The sequence below is a fragment of the Odontomachus brunneus genome, unplaced genomic scaffold (genome assembly GCF_010583005.1).
Source record: "Odontomachus brunneus isolate Ranch 3 - 2012 unplaced genomic scaffold, Obru_v1 Obru_scaffold_057, whole genome shotgun sequence".
Classification (NCBI taxonomy): domain Eukaryota; kingdom Metazoa; phylum Arthropoda; class Insecta; order Hymenoptera; family Formicidae; genus Odontomachus; species Odontomachus brunneus.
Window position 1 is genome coordinate 1,537,139 of NW_022639507.1, and position 20,332 is coordinate 1,557,470.

The 20,332-nt window shown below is 35.1% G+C and overlaps 2 protein-coding genes across 7 annotated transcripts in view; both read right to left on the minus strand.

Annotated features, from left to right (window-relative positions):
• LOC116845770 (transportin-1) overlaps positions 1–10,979 on the minus strand; it is a 28,057-nt gene extending 17,078 nt beyond the window's left edge. The window contains exons 1-12 of one of the 2 annotated variants that reach the window (XM_032818829.1): positions 10,216–10,979; positions 9,352–9,427; positions 8,988–9,167; positions 8,547–8,895; positions 7,399–7,600; positions 6,928–7,306; positions 4,337–4,648; positions 3,471–3,708; positions 2,446–2,735; positions 2,271–2,369; positions 1,993–2,088; positions 344–419 (exon numbers count right to left, since the gene is read on the minus strand). In XM_032818829.1, coding sequence (XP_032674720.1) covers positions 344–419; positions 1,993–2,088; positions 2,271–2,369; positions 2,446–2,735; positions 3,471–3,708; positions 4,337–4,648; positions 6,928–7,306; positions 7,399–7,600; positions 8,547–8,895; positions 8,988–9,167; positions 9,352–9,427; positions 10,216–10,320 — 2,402 coding nt within the window. In that variant the 5' untranslated portion in view covers positions 10,321–10,979. The remainder of the gene's footprint in view (positions 1–343; positions 420–1,992; positions 2,089–2,270; positions 2,370–2,445; positions 2,736–3,470; positions 3,709–4,336; positions 4,649–6,927; positions 7,307–7,398; positions 7,601–8,546; positions 8,896–8,987; positions 9,168–9,351; positions 9,428–10,215) is intronic. The other variant, XM_032818830.1, reaches the window with a different exon arrangement.
• A 2,224-nt stretch (positions 10,980–13,203) lies between these two features.
• Positions 13,204–20,332, minus strand: part of LOC116845771 — a 13,075-nt gene continuing 5,946 nt past the window's right edge. For all 5 annotated transcript variants that reach the window (XM_032818831.1, XM_032818835.1, XM_032818834.1 and 2 more), the window contains exons 8-14: positions 19,042–19,250; positions 18,888–18,962; positions 18,497–18,770; positions 17,915–18,055; positions 17,555–17,844; positions 15,127–15,219; positions 13,204–14,644 (exon numbers count right to left, since the gene is read on the minus strand). In XM_032818831.1, the coding sequence (XP_032674722.1) occupies positions 14,531–14,644; positions 15,127–15,219; positions 17,555–17,844; positions 17,915–18,055; positions 18,497–18,770; positions 18,888–18,962; positions 19,042–19,250 (1,196 nt within the window). In that variant the 3' untranslated portion in view covers positions 13,204–14,530. The remainder of the gene's footprint in view (positions 14,645–15,126; positions 15,220–17,554; positions 17,845–17,914; positions 18,056–18,496; positions 18,771–18,887; positions 18,963–19,041; positions 19,251–20,332) is intronic.

The window sequence follows — 20,332 nt, forward strand, 5'->3', positions numbered from 1 at the left end:
TATATAACGAATTCAAATATAAGATGTCGAATACTGCGAAAAACCATTGAGCAAGTCCATGCTGATAAGTTCGCGAGAGCATTCCCGTGACAGTGTATACTTTTTCCTCTCCTTTTTGTGAATAACAATGAGAGTAGGAGGAATTTATGGTCGCTGTTCTGTTCCCGGCAAAGTTTACGGTGTAGCTCGCAATCTGTGTGTATGTTCTTGCGCAAGAGTTCTTAGCAGCCCCTGATGCAATTACTCAGGAATCGGGAATATAATAATGTATAATAATAAAGAGTGCTAATAAAAATAGAAGGTAATATAATTAATAGAATATAATATAAAGAAAGTTACACACCACTGGCGGACAAACTGCTGTAACATGGGGGCGACGTCGTGGGGACACACATAACCTAGGCGACCGATCGTAATGGCTACGGTTTCATTTTCGTTTCGGTTTCGGTAAGTAGACAAGTGAAGTGTAGTGAAGTGACCGGAAACACAAACAATAAGACAAACTGATAGAGAACCAACGATTAAACTCAGGCGAATATATGCTCCGCTCGATCGAGAGATATAAACTTCCGTAATAATTAACTCTCAATTATAATTAATCACTCAATTAATCAGAATCAAGTAACATTAACAATTAATCGAAGAACAGTGAGAACACAGGTGAGAAACATATGAGATACCGACAATGAAACATAGGCAATACCGTGCTATTGTAGCTGCTGAAACAATAATCAAAATTAGATAGCAGCGTGCGAGCCCATATGATTTGTAAAAAGAGCCGGTTACCACAAATGATTTCTCTACTTGTATGTATATATGTATATATATATATACACATACACACACAGTATATATATATATATATATATATATATATATATATATACATATATATAAATGTCGATATATAAATAATATAACAATAAAGAGGAGCACGGAACAAAATTTGCAATTATGATCTTCATATAAAGGCCAATTCAAACAATCCAATCGAAACGATGTCTGGGGCTTAAAAAAATGCAAGCACAGTATATATAATACACACACACACACACACACACACATATATATATATGTATATATATATATATATATATGCGCTGCATTGTAATGTCTCTACATGGCAATACAAACGTATATGTATGTATGTATGTATATATATGTATGTATGTATGTATATATGTGTATATATATATACACACACACACACGTATTTAAGCCTACAGGCAGTCGCACACCACTAAATCAAGATTCAATATACAAGTACTAATATTTTATAAACCTGTCGATAAACGTGCAATCGCGATTGCCTAGAAATCACGTCAACAAGTCACTGAACTGTGTGTTTCGTCATTTGCTCAGAAAATTACTTGAGAACAGAAAAAGAGAGAAGTATGTATGTATACATATATACACACATATATGTATGCATATATATGTATATGTATGTATGTATGTATGTATGTATGTATGTATGTATGCATTTATATATATATATAATGTGCACCTAGAAAACTGTATGCCACCGAATGCTCAATATACCGTAAGATACTATAAATTGTACTGGGGAGATCTGAACAATTATCAGAGATACTTCAGAGTGATAAAGTCTACGTATAAAATCGTACACAACGGTTGCAATACAAGTCAGCAACTTTTAGCGGATGCTGTCAAAGCACGAGCTCTGCAAATCAGACATATATCGCGATTCACGCGAAGAGCACACACAGTCCTGACCGAGTGTAATACAAAAATATCACGGGTAAATGATAGCGATGTACATAGGAATCGACAGATTCTTGTTGGTCGTATCAAATCTCACTACACATTGCCTTCTATTCGTTTTAAAGTATATATGCTCTGTATATTTTATATATACGGTTATATATATACATATATATGTATATTATTGCTAAGAACTAAATATACATATACATATATATATATACATGTATGTATATTACGCAGAAAAAAGTTGAATTAACGACTCACCGGTATTTTCTAACAGTGTTTTTGGTGTATCTGGTCGATTAATTATTTCGATAAGTTGCTGCAAAATTAACGGAATATACGCGCTTGTGTCAGGCCCTGCGGAACAGACAAGAAAACAAAATAAGAATAAGAATCATTTCTCTTCGTTGACTAACAAACGACAAAGAAAGGAAGAGAGAAGGAAAGAGAAAGAGGGAAAGGGAGAAGAGAGAGAGGGAGGGAGGGGGGGGGAGAGAGAGAGAGAGAGAATGAAATGAAACGTCACTTGCACAACTTACCAAGTTTTATCGATATTTCACCGATTGCCCACGTCGCGTTATTACATACTGATATGAACTGTGGGTGTAAGTTTTGTCCAAGAATAGGCATAAATTCCGCTAAATATGTAAAAACATAATTGATTAGCATTATATACGCGTATGTGAATCGCGATTTAGTTATGAGCCTACTCACGTATACACGGGAGCACATGTTGGAAGCAGGCTTTCGTGAGATCTCCCAGTAAAGCGAAGCTGCTCTGCCTGACTTCAGGCATAGTGTCCTGCATGCATTGATATAGTAATTGCATAACATTACTGTTCATCACTAAACGTTCCATATGACCGTCCAGGCCCTCTGCCAGTCCACTCAAGAGATCTAACGCAACTATCATAAAATCCTTATCTGGTTCTTCGAATTGTTCTGGACTTTGCGTGCTTGCTATATGTTGATTCAACGTCTGTTCCACAAGCGATACACATCGCCTACAAGATAAAACGAGAATCAAGTAACTACGGCGAGAACTATCGTAAGAAGAGATTATGACATGCAAATTTTTTTGTGCTTGCGAAAGACAAAAAAACACAAGTCATGTATAACATCTCGGTGGACATTATTGTTCTGAGAAGTCAAAATCTTGAAATCTATAAAATAAGACTTTTTCTCGAAAAGTTATAACACATCGAAACCCAAAATATCTCGAAATACACACTTGTTCCGAGGAGGAATTATTGCCCCAAGAACAATAGATATAGATATATTAATAAGTTCTTTTTATTTATTCTTTTTATCTGAATTAAGTTGCACTTTTTATTTTTAGAATGAAACAAATATATTATAATCTAGCATTGAAGAGAAAAGAAATGAAAATGTAGAACTAATTCAACTAAAAATAACAATTTTTATCCATTTGGGTACAGAAATGAATAAATATCAATACACCCGGTTGTACGAGATAATTTCAATATTTCGGTGTAATAACTTTTTTAATGACGGTATTACGACTTTAGGAAATTTTCCAGTTTTCAAATTTTTTGATATTTTTATCAACAATACACGTCTATCGACTTCTCCTTATTGAATACACAATCGATGAGTACATAAAAGAATAATAAGAGCCAGAGTTGCGAATTAACGCGTATTTACCGATAACAAAATGGCAAATATTCTAGCATAATTAGTAGCATAGTTAGTAGCATAATTATATGTATAGCTTATACCTGTAGACAGGTTCACAATATGGTAAGAAACCCGAACGCAATGCGGTGGCTACCGATGACAAGCATTCTAGTAACGGAAATAAATCCTTATCCTCGTCTTTTAGTACGTTCCACTTATTAATAAGAGGTGGCATCAGAAGATTGATGTAGTCTGGTTTATTGAGATGATGGCCAACAGAATCGGCGAGTGTGCCAATCGCGTCGTACAGTATTAAAAGATTCTTATGCTGATATTTACCTGCAAATAAGGATAATAATAAATAACGGGATATTGAAGTAAAACTCGATCGTAGACTTTACATGGTAGTATAAAACCACAATAATTCATGGTCAATTCCATATCATATCTTATTTTATACTTATACAAGATGTGGAAAATGTATCGCAACATCTGAATATCTCATCAACAATGTATCTTTGAAAAAGATGTTTCAAACAAAAGTATTTTAAAAAATCTATCAGTTATAATTATTTGATCTCAAAATGATTTTGAAAAACCTTGTCAAAATTCGTTATAATTTTTCTTTAACAGAATTACATTATTTAACAGAGTTTTTTTTATATAAATTGACTTCTCTGATCCTTTTACGTATAAATATACTGAGATAAAATCATCAAAAATCGAATACTTTACGAGATAGTTTTCATTTTATCCTGATATTTTCAATACAAAAGATACATCGATCAATATATAAGTTACAACATCGATATAACATCAATAATTATAATATCAAATTATTAATTTTCTACTGTTCATGTAAACATAGATTACGGTTGTTACTGAACAACGGTTTAAAATTGTGTAATTATATTTCGCGCGTTATCAATCAAATGAGTGTTTAGAGAATAAATTCAAAATTCCTTACCAAATGCAAAGACGAGTGTTTGAAGAATAAATCCAAGATAGGGAACTAATTCTGTGCACGCTTCCTCTTCCAGTGTGGCAAAGGCGGAACATGCAGCTTCCTGGACGCGTTTATTGCTGTCAAGGACTCGTTTGAGCAATTCAGTCATTAGAGGTTTCAGATGTGTCTCATGCGGTTGTGCGCAAACCCAATGCGCGTAACGGCTCAATGTCCAACATGTTATGGCACGTACAAGAGCCTTCTTGTCACTGAGGCAGTTGATAAGGTAAGGAATGAGTTCAGACAGATGTGGAATCATACCACTCATGCAACCTGCAACCAATCATTTGTGACAAAAATTACATCTTGCACAATTACTTTGGTCCAATGTCTTTTCTACTTCAATACACGATTATAACATGTTAACACATTGTGGACAACTATTTCTTTTAATTTTCTTTGGAATCTGCTAAAGTTTGGAAACAAATAAGACAATTTTTTTTAACAAATCTTAAATCTTGTGGGAATGTAGAACGGATTGAAGTGAACATAGAAGTCCCATATCCTTTTGCGATATTTGCAATAAATTTCAAGATATTAATTAAAGAAGATTGGTGAATGATCACACGCGATATGATAGATAAGCTGTAGTGACGTCGTTTGCAGTTATATACTTATACATTAGATCAAAGACTCATGGCGGAAGACGTTTAGATGTTAATCTAAAGATATTAATTAAAGAAGATTTGTGCATTATCGCGTACAAATTGTAACAAATTATAAATATAAATTTTCTTTCATTAATAACTAAAAATCTATGTAATTATTTGCAAAATGATTAAAGACTTTTTTGTTCAATTTAGCCTAATATACAAGCACATATCGCTACTACGGTTTATCTACCAAATCGTGCATATTGGTGATCATTCACCAATTTTCTTTAATATCTCAACTATTATTACGAATATCGTAAAACAGTATAAAATTTTTGTTTGTCTTAATCTGTTCTACGTTTTCACAAAAATTACAGAAGAGAGTTTGTATATGATAATAAATCACTCATCATTAGATTCTAAAATATTTCTATTGTCCTATATTAGATAAAAATGTGTAAGAAATTAAATTATGTGATTGAAAGAAATTAAATATTATAATCAGCCAATGCTTCTTACACATTTGTTTCTTATCACATCTTCTTCTGATATAAGAAACAGAATGAAGAAATAAAAAACAAATAAAAAGCAACAGAAATATTTTAGAATAAAACATTAGGTGACTTGTTTTATTTTATAATGCACACACTCTGTAATGTGTTAAGAGCTTTCACATGCAAATTGTTGTAATTGTAAACGTAAGATGTAAATTTAAGTTGAAAAATCAATAAAGAAGTTAAATCTATTTTTTTTTTTTAGCTGAACTAGGTTTTATTTTTTGTCTTCCCAGGAAAAGATATATGAATTTTGTCCGTATATGGTCATATATGATCATATATAATTATATATATCCACATTGGAAAGAATTCTGTTATGAAGATACAATTGAAATAAATGCTTATGTTTATAGTAGCCTATAATATCGACAGTTAATTGACAATCGACAGTCAAATTATATTTTCCTTTTGTCTTTCAATAGTGTTTTATATATGGATATATATATAATTAGATATGGTCATTTGTACGATAACATATGTGAACAAAAAATATTTACATATAATTATATATAAAATCACATATACTTTTATGATTATATGTAAACTTTCTCCGGGTTTAGAATAAATCAAGTATGTATATAACTTAGCGTTAAAGGATCAAGGAACAAAGTTCCAGTGTAGCATTAGCTCAGTTAAAAATAACAGACCTCATACATTGTGAACTCCACAATCTTTAGGGGGTTTTGTATTCTAGAAAAAGATACAACTGAAAATAAGAATGATTTTCTTCTAATTCTGATTAAGCTAATCGAATTTAATTCAACCAGCAAAGTTGTGAACAAATAAATAAAGTTATAATAGTTTATGTGTGTGTGTGTGTGTGTGTGTAAAAGGAAGATAAAAAATGGTTGTGGTTCGAACAAGTAAGAAATTTCCCCTTATAAATTAATTTAAAATTACTATCAGTCGAATATATTAATTATTTTATCCTACTAATATATATGGAATTATTTTTTTTATTTAATATATCTGGTCATATAAATTATATAACTAGAAATTCGTGTTGGCAATTCTGCAAGTTAATCGTCGATTAGATTAATCGGAGTTTCGAGTCACCTTAAATTTTACTATAAACAGGAGTAATTAGACTTCAACCAATTGAAACCTTAGTCGATCTGAGAATTCCACTAACTCGGTCATTATCTCTTCTTCTAAATAGAACAATCTTAAATCAATATCTTAATTAATTTTTCAGCTTAAGGTTACGTCTTAGCCCTTGTCCACAACCTTGCTTTAAGATGTAAGCCGTAAGAAATTGACCAATCATGGTTGATTTTTAGAATAATCGACTGTGGTTGGTCAATTTCTTACAACTTACCTCTTAAAGCAAGGTTGTGGACAAGGACACACGTTCACGGTTAAGGCAATTTGTGCGCGAAAGCTCTGAGAAGAACGTTCATACCTTCTGCAATTGCTCCAAGTGCCAAGATACCCGATTCCTTGATCTCCCAGGAATGGTGGAAAAGAGTTTCCTTTAAGATAGGCACCAATACAGGTAACAGATCTTCCCGGAATACATTTGCCAACATATCCAACGCGGCGGCGGAGCACTTCCTTAAATTCCAATCGCTCAGGGTTGAATCGTCGTCTTCGACATCTCCCACATCGTCGTCGCCGTTTTCGTCAATGTGCTTGTTCATATTTGCGTGATGCGAATGATGCGTCTTTGATTTATGAAATCTCGGTCGGATATCCTCCTCCCTGTCTGGTATCATTTCATCTTCTTCAACGTCTCCTTTGAGAAGTATTATGTCTATTTCCGAGTACTTCATACCTCTTACCTAGCGAGACAAAGAAGCGTTAAGTCAGCAAAGGTCACAAAAAGACGATTGTTTACATCAAATTGTTTTCATAACAATAAACCAAGACTCACCAAGATAGGTACTAATCGTGTCAGATGGGGTGCGAGAGCTTCTTTACAGATTTGTTGCTCCGCCAATGATAACCAAAACTCACAGGCTTCTAATGCGACTCCTTCGTCAGCATCCTGAGTTCTCATTAGCATGTACTCTATTATACAATGCATATTTGGTATTAGTCGGTCAATTCGCACCTCCAGCAACATCACTAGAGCCCTGTGACCAACATACAGAACAGATTAGTCTTGAAAGATATAAGTTTGTGTAAATAATAATAATAAAGAACTGATATAGAGAATAAAAAATGCATATTAAAGTAAAATGTACTTTCTTTCTTGGAGTGGAATTACACACAAAATGAATGAAAAGTGGCAGTATTTTCACTATTACTTCAAATGAAACACCTCAAAATTGCAGGAGTGAATATTTTCACTAAAACTTAGAGTGGATTCTGACTGCGCATGAGTGAATACTTCAATCGATTAGAATGAATGTTCTTGTGATGATAGAGTATAACATCAGATCCACTCATCAATTTTGTGAGAAAATTATATGAATAAAGAATCACTTGAGTGATTCAGTAGTCACTTTACTTTTCAAATGAAATTTCCCTCCAAGAAATTTAGAGAGTAGTACAATCAAAAATGGTTCAAAATCTACAATAAAATAAGATGTACACTAAAATATATACTAAAAGTATTTGTATATACTAAAAGTATGCCTGGGTACACACCTAATCTTGGACATTCTTATTGTTTTGATTTTTAAGTGTGAATATATTCAAACTTTCAACATAAGATATATATGCATACATTGAATATGTATAGTTGTGGACAAAAAGGGTTGACGAGTGTATTTTGTGTGAGTTCCAGAATATATCAAGAATATATCCAGAATATATCAGTTATCCAATGAGAGAACTGCCTTATTGTCACTTCAAGAGGTCTTCAATCTCTTTTCCCTCATTACTATATATTCTATGTTAAATATTCAAACATTTGTAGTTAAAGATCAAATCAATAAGAATGTTTAGAATTGGTTATGTGTCAGTGGATTGATGCTTTAGTTATTAAATATACAAAAGTTGATAAAACGAATGAAGCTAGCAATAGCAGAGAAGGGGAAAAAATATGAGTGTCTACAAATACACGCGATCAGATACCTGCACACATTCTTTCTGACTTCAGAGTCATCGTCCGAGGCTAAGTGGAAGAGATTCTCCAAAAAGCTGTCTATGTGTATCATGAGTGCTTGCGTGCGCTGAATGATGAACTGATTGACGCACGCTATCGCGTGGGAGCGGATCTTCGGGCTCGAGTGCCGAAAGAAGTGGAGGAATTTCGGAATCAAGATGTTCAGCGGGCGGTTCAAGGCATCCGAATCTAATATCTCGGTGGAGTCCTCGCAAATCTTCTGCAGCGCGCCGAACGCCCCCTCGCACACATTATAATCTTCCGAGTCCAACATTTGGCACAACGCGGGCAATAATTCCGGCCAGGTAGTCAGCTCACCTGCTCACGGAGAGAAAAAGAGCACTCCCAAATACACCCGGTACGTTCACTCGGACTCACGGATCTCGCAAAATGTACGACGCAAAACGCACCTTTCGATGCAACAGTGGTGATCAAGATACCGACGGTCGCACGGATAAGAGGCGACGGGTCCCCCACGGCCAACAGGCATTCTTGCTTTATGAAATTTATGACGTCCGGTACAAACTTATGAAAATGAGACTTCACATTATTTTTCAGTATCAGTCCACTCAGAGACCTGGTAGGTTCATCTTGATCAATAAAAAGAAAATCACATTAGTCGCGTGCAAATTCTCGCACGGTCATGATGCGTGTGCGTGCGAGCACGTACGCACGTGTGTATATGTATATGTATGTGCGCACGCGTACGTACGTGTATGTATGAGAAATTCAAGAAACACATCTCGAAGGCAAAATGAGATTCAAGTAACATACCTTCCGATGTGAGCTTCGTTAAAACAAAAATCAGATAATTGTTGAAGTCTGGAAACTTGTTCAGCTCTTCCAGTTTCTATGTCGCGTCGATTGTTAAGGAAAATCAATGGCGGACGGCCGAATGCGATTTTGTTGCGGCAACACGCACGTTCAAAAAATCCTCGTACAATTCTCCCCTTTGCAAAAAAAAAAAAGAAAAACACAGATCGACCTGTCTCCCCGAAGAAGTGCATTTCCCACATCGATTCGCCCGCACACTGCATTTGCACGCGAGTCCGCGGCGCCCGGGCCCGGCATAGGAAAGTCCCGCGAAAGCTATCGATCAGAGAGGGCCGCGCTGCTGGGAACACAAGTCCCGCGCGCGCTCGGAGACAGAGCCGGAATTCGCACGGGACGACGCGACGCGGCGGTGGCGATGACGGTCGGGTCGCGCGTCGTTACCATATTTCCGAGTCGCGTCCTCACCGGGAGGCGCGCACGCGGGGCCGCAGCCTGGCCACGGCATTTCGATCGACGACGAGGAGCCGTGACAGGATGCGCACACGAGGCGTGCGGCCGAATCGGCGCTGCCAGCTATTGCGTTCGATCTACTGACGGGCTCTCACCGCGAGCTCGCGCATAATGAATCTCCCAATTAACGACCCGCGCGCACGGCCAGAATAACCGAAGAGAAACAGCGAGACGACGATGGGGCGCGCGCGCGCGCGTCCCTTTTACTCACGGGGGCCACGTAAGTGTGAGTAACGGCTACGGCGGTGGCGACGACGACGACAATAATGATGATGACGATGACGACAGCGGCGAGCACGACACAGGCGAGACGAGAACACGGGGACGAGCGGGCGAAAAGGAAGAAAAGGATACTAATTGCACCGCCTGTTGAGTCGCCGTGTCCGGGCTCTGCGACTCCTTGAGCAGCGTGAGGATTTGCCTGAGTCCTTCCTCCTGCGGTTGCCACGCCATTTTCATCGTGTGTTTTTCAACAGCACCGCCAACGAACGAACGCTCGACCAAACTTCTCGACCTCGCAGATAAACGGAAGCTCCCCACGGTCCCCCTCTCCAACGTCCTTACCAATCTACCTCGTCCTCCCGTCCCTCCGTCGCGACAGCGCTCGAGCTTCCTGCGAACAGCGGACTTCGCAGGGCCGTGGCTCTGCGAGGGGGCGCCACACCCTTCGGCCGATGTATATTCACACTTCTCTGTCTACTTTTCTGCCACTTCTTGAAACGTGCTCCTTTGTCTCTTCCGCCTTTTCTTTTTTTTTTTCGCGGCCTGTCTGTTTGTTTCTCCTTCCCTCGACGCCTCCTTTGTTTCCTCCGCGAATGTCAGGCTCTTATGGTCGCTGCGGTGCGCGACACGACTTCTCACAGGTCCCCGAGCACGGTTTGTTCTCCCGTGTCCGGGTCGGTTTCCACAGGCGAAAATTTCAGAGATGGCCGATGGCAACACGTGTCGACAGGATCGCGTTCTCTCGCACTCTCGTCACTGCGTTCATCGCGGCTGTGAGACCCCGGCCCTCGGACGCACTCGGGAAATTCGGCAAAACCGGATCGTGGGCCGGTTCACGAGAACGGATGCTCCGCTAAACGATCGAACGCGGTTGGAGACGTCCCTCACGCGACTTGCGGCCGCGCTGCGCGCATGCGCACGACGCTCTCAGCGGGAACTTCGAAAGCGATCGAACTCCTCGCGACGGAAACGTTAGATTTGGTAGGCGATTTTGAATCTTTTGCTCGAACGTATGAAAAATGCTCGTGAAAAATAAACATTTAAAATAAACATTTAAATTAGAAAATTTCTATATTAAGAAATCTTCACAAATTCATATCAGAAAAAAAGATTTATGATTAAATCTCTTGTTCTTTTTAGCTAATGTTGCTTTGTTTCTTTTCTTTATTTTCGTTTCAACGTTAGAGCTTACGATTACAGATTTGACCTTCAATTCGAAACGAAATACATATACTGCTATTGATGATTTTGGGAAAAACTGTAGAATTAATATTGAACATTGAAACACTAAATTATTACATATGACAACTCTGTAACTAAATCGTTCAACATGAAGCGAGATTTATAAGATTCTTGGCAAAGTATTGGAAGAAGAAAAAGATTGTTAGAGATTACATACTTTAGATTTGTACCTTTTAACTAAACTAGCTGTACTATTTATCCTCAAAGTAAAATAAGCTTGACTAATAAGCAGTTAATCAGTTGAAAGTTAAATTTAAAAGTTAATAACTTCTAGTTAATTTCAAATGCATTAACTCTTAACTTAAACTAGTTATTTTGTATAAACTTTTTTTGTACAAGCTAAAATAATTTATTAATATTAAAATAATTATAAACTGCTTACAATGTAACAGAAAAATAAAAAATAATGATAGAAAAAGTTTTTTTATTTTTCTGAGCATATAATTAATTTTTAACTTTATTTAATTAATATAATTTTCGCCTAATTTTTAATTAAGTTACTTTTTGCATGTCTTAACCAGGGTTGGGTTAATCTTTCTTTTTCACAAAGTTTACAGTTAATCATCTATTACATTAACTTATTAAAGTTAAAACTTAATTATTCAAAAATATATATATTTTTTTATAAATTTTTAAATATAGATTAAATTTATATGGAAGATTGTAAAAAGGTAATTTTTATAAGAAAATATCAACTATTTTTGACCTAAGATCCTATATAATAAAAGGACATTGGTGCTCAGGGAAATAAAAAAAATTCTGCTGACTTTTTTAATTTTTCTTATTCTATTCATAACTAGCTCAGAATAATTTTAATGTTGGCAAATTTTAACTTGTATAAAAAAAGCTGATAAGTTAATGTATTTTAAAATAACTAGTTTATATTAAAAACTAACTTATTTAAAAGTAACTGAGTTATTAATTTTTTGACTGATTTTAACTGAATTTAACTGATTAATTTGTTGCTACTCAGCAACATGCATGCTTATAATAAATAACTTACTTTTAACATAACAAAATTGATTTTATGGATCATTATTTATAACTTTAACTTAAGGCACTTTGTACCTCGCTGCAGCCATGTTGGATTTGTCGTGACGTCGAAGCAAAGAATGACATACTGATGAAAGTTACGTGCTATTTTAAAATAAAGATAAATACAGACGAAAGAACATTTGAGATTGCTTGAGTACACTTGTAAAATTGTCCGAAAGGTATCCCTTTCCCTTGATGATCAATAAATAGTCATATAATAAATGGCGAAATAAAGCATGCAGACAAAACAAACTAATTTTATTATTTCACGTTTTTATTCCTTATTACATTACTATCTTACATTATTTTTCATTTCACCATTTATCGTACGACTATTAATCATCAAGGGAAAGGGATACCTTTCGGAAAATTTTACAAGTAGTGTGCTCAAGTAATCTTAAATACTCTTTCGTCCATATTTATCTTTATTCAAAAATGGCAAACTTTCATTAGCAATCATTCCTCGCTTCTGACGTCACAAATCGACATGACCAGCGAGGTCATACAAGGAACCTTAATTAAAAATATTACCTAACCGCCTGGATATACCTAGCATTGAAAGGAAAAGGAACAAAGTTCCGGTATACTACGGCCAATATTCATAGTCGGATCTTATATTTAAAACCGTCTTCAATTTATTTTCAGATGATGAACGGATCATTTCATTGGCTATGGAGTATCTGAAAAGAAACTTAAGACGGTGTTAAATAAGAGCCGACTATGAATGTCGGCCTGTAACTTTCGGCTAAAACGATCATGATCTTTTGTTTCACTCTAAAGACAAGTGTGCAATCTAATCGAGTTAAAAAAAAATATCTGATTGAAAAAGTCGGTGGAAGCGTGTTGAGTGTAACGCAATTTTTTATTTGCAAATGTAAAAATCCTATTAACACATACGAGAATGGTAAAAACGGTCGCATCTTTCGGCATTGCTAAAATCGAGCGTGTTCTCAACAATTCAATTTACCAGCATCTTTTACCACACTAAGTACTATGAAGCAAAAGATGCGCATATTCAGCCCAAATACTCGAGCGAAATCATACTCACAGATAGATTTCATCTGGCGCTTTCTGTCCAAGTGAACACGCATCGCAATTTAAAAGGAGGGAAACGCAAAAATGTATCATTGTAAAAATAGCCAAAATCAGAGAGAAGAACGTATGCGGCACAAACGTATTGGAAATACTTAATATATGTACACAATCGAGATATATTAGCGTCGCGCATCGAATATTGAACTTTCACGAAGAACATGCTTCTTCGCTTCTCAGCTGCGACGAAAGAAAACCGCCTGCGGCGCGATACACACGCTTAATCTAAGATCAATTCTATGTTCCTTACTCTAGAATTAATTAATTAATTAGTGTTCCTTAGAATTTGTACTGTCGCGTTATTACAAGTATTATGACTCACACTTTGCTTTGGGGTAACTTTTGAAGTGTCAGTCTTACACGTGACGCTGCCGGATTGGTGTTACGTGAGAAATGATCATTCGAACACATTTTCTCTCCTGCTCTCTCTCTCTCTCTCTCTCCCCCCCCCCTCTCTCTCTCTTTTCTTCGAGACATCTTGAAAGTTTCATTTTTTCTTTTTCTCTTTTGGATCAGTATCATACCTCTCATTGTTGTTTCATATTGAGAGTTCTTTCATATGAGACTGCTTTCTTTTCCATCTTTTCGTGCGCTTTACTTAACTAAACTACTAGCAAGGCCATAGTACAGGCGTCGATTTATAAACGGGTGATATTTTTCGGATACTGTCGGGCCAACGTTCATCGATAACGTTCTCATTTGTCATTTCGATTTAACGAAGCCAGCCGTGCAGTTTGGTCAAACGGTATAAATCGGTATAAATTGTCGGCATATTATCGGTATTGAATAATTTACAGCAGGCGTTTTCACCGGTAAGAGCAGACGTTGTTATACGCGTAAGCGTTCACACATCGGTGATATATTGTTCACACTTTGTAGCGCGATCTATTACAAAAATGTTAAATATCCAATCTAATTCATGTAGTTGCGAGTGCTAGGAATAAGACACATCGTCGAGTTCAAACTATTAAACGGTAGTTGAAGGCACATATTAAAGGACAAGTGTGATTTGTTCCGCTGAACGGCTTTTGCTCCAACGTTCTCATGAACTTTTACACGTTTTATCGGGTCGATATCTCTAAGCTGGTCTTCCATGAACGCGGAATCTGTAAAGACACGTGTAGTCCAACTTCCCGTGATTGCTGTGTATCCTCAATTCAATGTACTCGTATGGCCTTTTGATCTCTGTGTTCTGCATGAGAAAAAATCAACTATTGCATATCACTGCATCTTTGTAATTATTTAGTATTGCAATTATTTACTCATTATATATTAACCAATTCAGTTACAATTAAATTGTTTATATCATATATATATACATACACATCATATATATATACATGTATATATATACATACATACATATATGATGTAAACAATTATATATATATATATATATATATATATATATATATATATATATATACATATATATATATATATATATATATATGTATGTATGTGTATATATAAAATGAATTTATCTATTCATAGTCAACTGCAACATTTGTATAATTAATAAATGCAAACTCAATTCTTATAATAATAAATTGATAATAATGATTAAATAAATCGGAGAACTTATCGAAACTCGAGATATCACGAGAAACTTTTTACGTAATATTGGTAGCGTGAAAATTATTGTTATCAATAAATGTTATCAGTAAACTTTACCTGCACTGGGAAATATTGTAAACTGTCTTCGGAATATGTGAATTCATAATCTCCGAATCTTACAGGGTCAGCATCATTCTCGTCCGTCAAACCCTGCAGAAGAACGAAGTAAAAATTGATACAGCGATTTTAAGAAGTATTTGATTTTTGTCGGAATAATTTAAAGTAAAAGAAAAAAATGTTATGACAAAACTATTAGTATTTACTAGAAGACCTATTTTTTCATTTGCAATATAAATTTAATTTATATCGCAAATAAAAATAATTCAAATATTATTTCTTTTAACACATTTCATGCCGCGTGAGCCATTGGTGGTCCACGTTGAACTTTTTATTCAGGCCATTTGTTATCTTAGTTTTAAAACAAAACATGATCATAAAATATTCTCATAAGTATTAATATTTTAACGTGGATCACCGATAAATTAAAAGTCTCATACACACACATGTATACACAATTGCTAAATATATTAAAAGTAAAGTCTATAAGAGCCAATGCAAGTTGTTTGTTGCACATTTTGTCTTCAAAATAAACAATAATTTCACTCTGAAGCCAGTCAAACGTTTTGAACGTATTTTCAGTTCTCTTCACTAATGATAATACAGTTTACATAACACAAAGTCTGCAGCGCGAAGATAGTTGTCAAGAATAAATTGCAAGGTCAGAAGTTAAAGGAAAAACATGCAAAGTTGCCAACCATCATATCAACTTGGTCCAATACTTTAGATAATTTTACAATGAAAATTCCTATATATAGACCAAGAAATGATATTTTGCCTTCATATATCATCTTCTCGCGTTTTACATGCTATATTTATATTTTTCAGAAATTTAAATCTACTATATATTAGAAATTTACTATATTCCTTAACAAGATAAATTATACTGAGACAGTCTATTTTTATATTTCTAGAAAATATTAAATAATTTAATTTATGAAATATTGCATAAAATATTAAATAGTAAAATTGAAATATTTAGAAAAAAAAAAAATTTAGAAGATTGTAACACCGTTACATTACTTACTTTTTTTTGTCACAATGTTATATTTTTTTTTTCATTAGTAACAGTAACAAATTAAAAAAAATGGTAATGATTTTTTTATGTAACATTAACGAATATAATTGTTACTTTCATTGTTATTTCACACATGTAAAATACGTGTATATGAAATGAGCAAAAATAAATATTCTAAAATAAAATCTTCACGAGAAAAATAACAGAAATTGTTTTCATTACGACTCGTTACTTCTTGAATAACAATAACAAGTTATTTTTTGAAAGCAACTTTCCTAATCATGAGAATTTGTAAAAGAAATATGTTATATTTTTTTCATATTAGAAAGTATAATAAAACATGTTAAGACTCTTACACGCGCGTTATATGTTGAATAAACACGCACGCACGCACGCACGCACGCACGCACGCACGCACGCACGCACGCACAAGATGTCCCAGATTATTTTCACAATCTCTCATGAGGACGTAGAGCGGATTGAAATAAACACAAAAGTCCCATACCGTTTTGCAATATTCGCAATAATAGTCGAGATATTAATTAAAGAAGATTGATGAATGATCACGCGCGATATGGTAGAAGAGCTGCAGTGGCACCGTCTGCTGTTGTATACTTATACATTAAGTCAAACTGAACAAAAAAGTCCTCCACTATTTTGCAAATGACCATATAGATTTTTAGATTAGATTATTAATTAAAGAAAATTGTTACATGATTGTGTATCATAATGTACAAATTTCCTTTAATTAATACCTAAAAATCTATGTGGTCATTTGCAAAATGGTAGAGGACTTTTGTGTTCAGTTTGACTTTATGTATAAGTATACCATGGCAGACGGCATCACTGCAGCTCATCTACCATATCGCGCGTGATCATTCATCAATCTTCTTTAATTAATATTTCGACTATTGTTGCGAATATCGTAAAACGGTATGAGATTTTTGTGTTCATCTCGTTCCGCTCTACGTCTTCACGAGAGATTGTGAAAGTGATCTGGGACCTGTATATAGAAAATGATATCTGTGTGATCGATTCAGCAAATTTGTAAAATGCTGTGAAAGCTCTCCCTTTGCTGTTAAAATCAATAACTGTAAAATTAGTGTGAAATGCAACTCAGGTTTTAATCAAATTTTTCTTATAATTTCTATTATAATTTTATGGCTATTTATTGGATTGTCAGCAAAAAGAGAATTGAAGCATTTTATAAATTTGCTGAAACAATTATAAGTGTAGTTATATGAAGATATCTTTTTATATTTCAACGTCTAATGCAGGAATCATGAGCATGCGATTTCTTGCTTCTGACGTCATCAAACAAGGATAGTCTACGCGAATATCCAAGAGTTTTAACGTATAATTGTGCGTTGTGTCGCCAGTTCGATCCACAAAAGCAATCGTTCTACGTACCCAGACGTCGAACCTCTTGGGCGCGCTCAGCATATTCTCATTCGGCAAGATCAAACTGGAAACGTGTTCCAGAGTAAAACCGGTTACATAAATAACGCAGCGCAATTGTATCAAGATATATCCAGGGAAATCTTGAAACGCCCAGCAGGCGCCGGGTTGCAGTGCGTTCCCTTGTATCACCGTCCGTGGATTGTTGCTTTCATAGTACAACGTGAACAAGCCGAACAAGCGGAAGGCTCGCGACTTTATGTCGTATCTCTGGGTGCATCGCGTACTAATGATCTGACCACCTGTAAATGCGACGCGATTAATGAGGTGTTACGGTTGCTCACCAGGCGCTTATCAGCGCGATTACGATACCTGCTGACTCCAAAGCGTAATCCACTTGGCCCGTTTTGTCCGCGTCATATATTCGTAGGATTTCCTTCACTATCTTACGAACGCGCTCCTCCGACATGTAAGCGCTCGAATCGCCGGCGTTGTTGCTCAAAACTGCCTGATCTATGACAATATATTCGTAAAACCTATCACTACTCGATAGAGCAAGATTGAAACAGACTCGCGAGATTCGAAAGCAATTTGAATGCAAAACAAAATATGCTCAATTATGCAGAGTTAGGCAATAACTATTACCACTTTGAATATTTTTGAAACGAAAGACAAAGGTAATTGTAAGTCTTTGAAGCTATCTTATTTAGAAAAAACGCCTTTTAATAGAAACATTTTTTTAGATGAAGTAGCTTCGAAGATTTGAAGGTCACCTTTGTTTTTTATTTCGAAGATATTCAAGATATAGTATAGAAATATAGATAGATGGTTATTGTTTCACTCAGTATACTCATTTCATTCTAAAGGAAGAAAATGCAACTAGGTTCAGCTAAAAAGAACAGACCTAATGTTATCTTTGACTTTTACGATATCTTGTGTATCTTATTGTCGAACCTTCTCCGTTACGAGACGCAAAAATCTTCTGAATGTTCTTCACCAGATCCTCCTTCGAAGTTCCGGGTGGGAAATAGCCAGATAAGATCTTCTCCACATGTTTTTCTATATTCTCATTTACGACTGTCTCCTTATTAGCGTTGCAACAAGACTTCAACTCCGCGTATAACTCACGTAACTTTTCAAACTCGTATTTAATAACTCTCAGCTCATTATTCAATACGCTGCTCAGTTCGCTAACATCCAGCTTATCTGCTACATCAGTGATTTTGTCCTGCAGGGCATATCATAGAATTTGTGAAAACGTCTCGTAATTATTGTCTGAAGTTTTCTTTGACCAAAACTTTAGTTTCTTTCTCGCCGAAAAACACCAATGAAATGACAGACTTACGTTGTACTTTTTCTGAAAATCAGCGTCTCTTCGTTTATAGTCCTCCAAGATCCGTGTAACATTCATGAGATATTCCTACACATACGCATACAAATTTCAAGTAGAAGATCACACAAGACGTAAGAGTGAAATGCACGAGAATTTCAATCTGTACCATCTGATACATTTGTTCCTCCTCGAGAGCCGCTATCCTACCGATCAAGGCATCGTTATTAGCCAATTTCCCTTCGTTATTAGTCAATTTCACTTCCCTACTCTCACGATTTTTCCATTGTATACTAGGTAATACTTTTTCTGTCGATGTCTGCGACACGTTTTCAACGGCAGGTAAGAGCGATAAATATTCCATTATGCACCAACCACCTGAAATACATTATCTGTAAATACTTATATGAAATGGTTGAAAGAAATCTTATCTCCTTCTCCTGTTACTGTATTGAAATACAGTGTTACAAAGCAAAATGCAGTGCCAACTGATTAACCAATTGTTCAATTTACGATCACAAGTGTGATATTTTATATTTTCCATGATAAGTACGCCGATTGCACGGCGTAACTGGATGTAATTTGTTCAATGGAGCTATTGTACAACTATTATACAATATGGTAACTGAGAGAAGGACAGACGAAGGAACTCACCGTTTCGATGACGATCGATTGCAATCACCGTTCCACGTTTCTCAAGCACTCAACACACTCCGACTTTTTAACACCAAGTAGAGTAATCCTCCCTCTATCCTTCTCCCATCGTAAAATTTTACTTTTCGCTTTTTAAAGAGTTTGGAACATAAAAAAAACGTTTGAAATCGTGACACTATGACGCTATATCACTCTAACGGATTCTGTTTTGAAGAACTACTAATATCGTATATATATGAAAAATATTTTATTAAGCATGAACGTGCTTCTTGTACAATATATTAACCTAATACGATGATTGTTATCTCGACAATTATTACACCAAAATATATGTTATCGGATTATTATATCTTTAATGTGTGTGAAAAAAAGAAAAAAAATGTGGTGGTTAACTGAAAAAATGGTAAATTTAATTCAACAATGATCGTATTGTTAAACTTTATGTACGTATGATTTCCAGTACACCCAGTTAATATAAAAACAGATAAAATATATTTGTGTGAGTCTGTTGTGTGTGTAGTGAGCATAAAATATATAATAGAATATATATGACACCTATAACAGAAAAATTACTATCTGTGATGTGAACTAATAATCAGCTATATCTTGAAATATAGCACGAATATATTCATATAATTAAAAGTATAATATGTAGAAGTATAACATAGATATATAAATATATCTTCTCATGACATAATATTAGTTTATTAGTATAACAAAACAAAAAATAACAAAGCGTTAACTGACAATAACATCAGTACATATACATATATATATATATATATATATATATATATATATATATG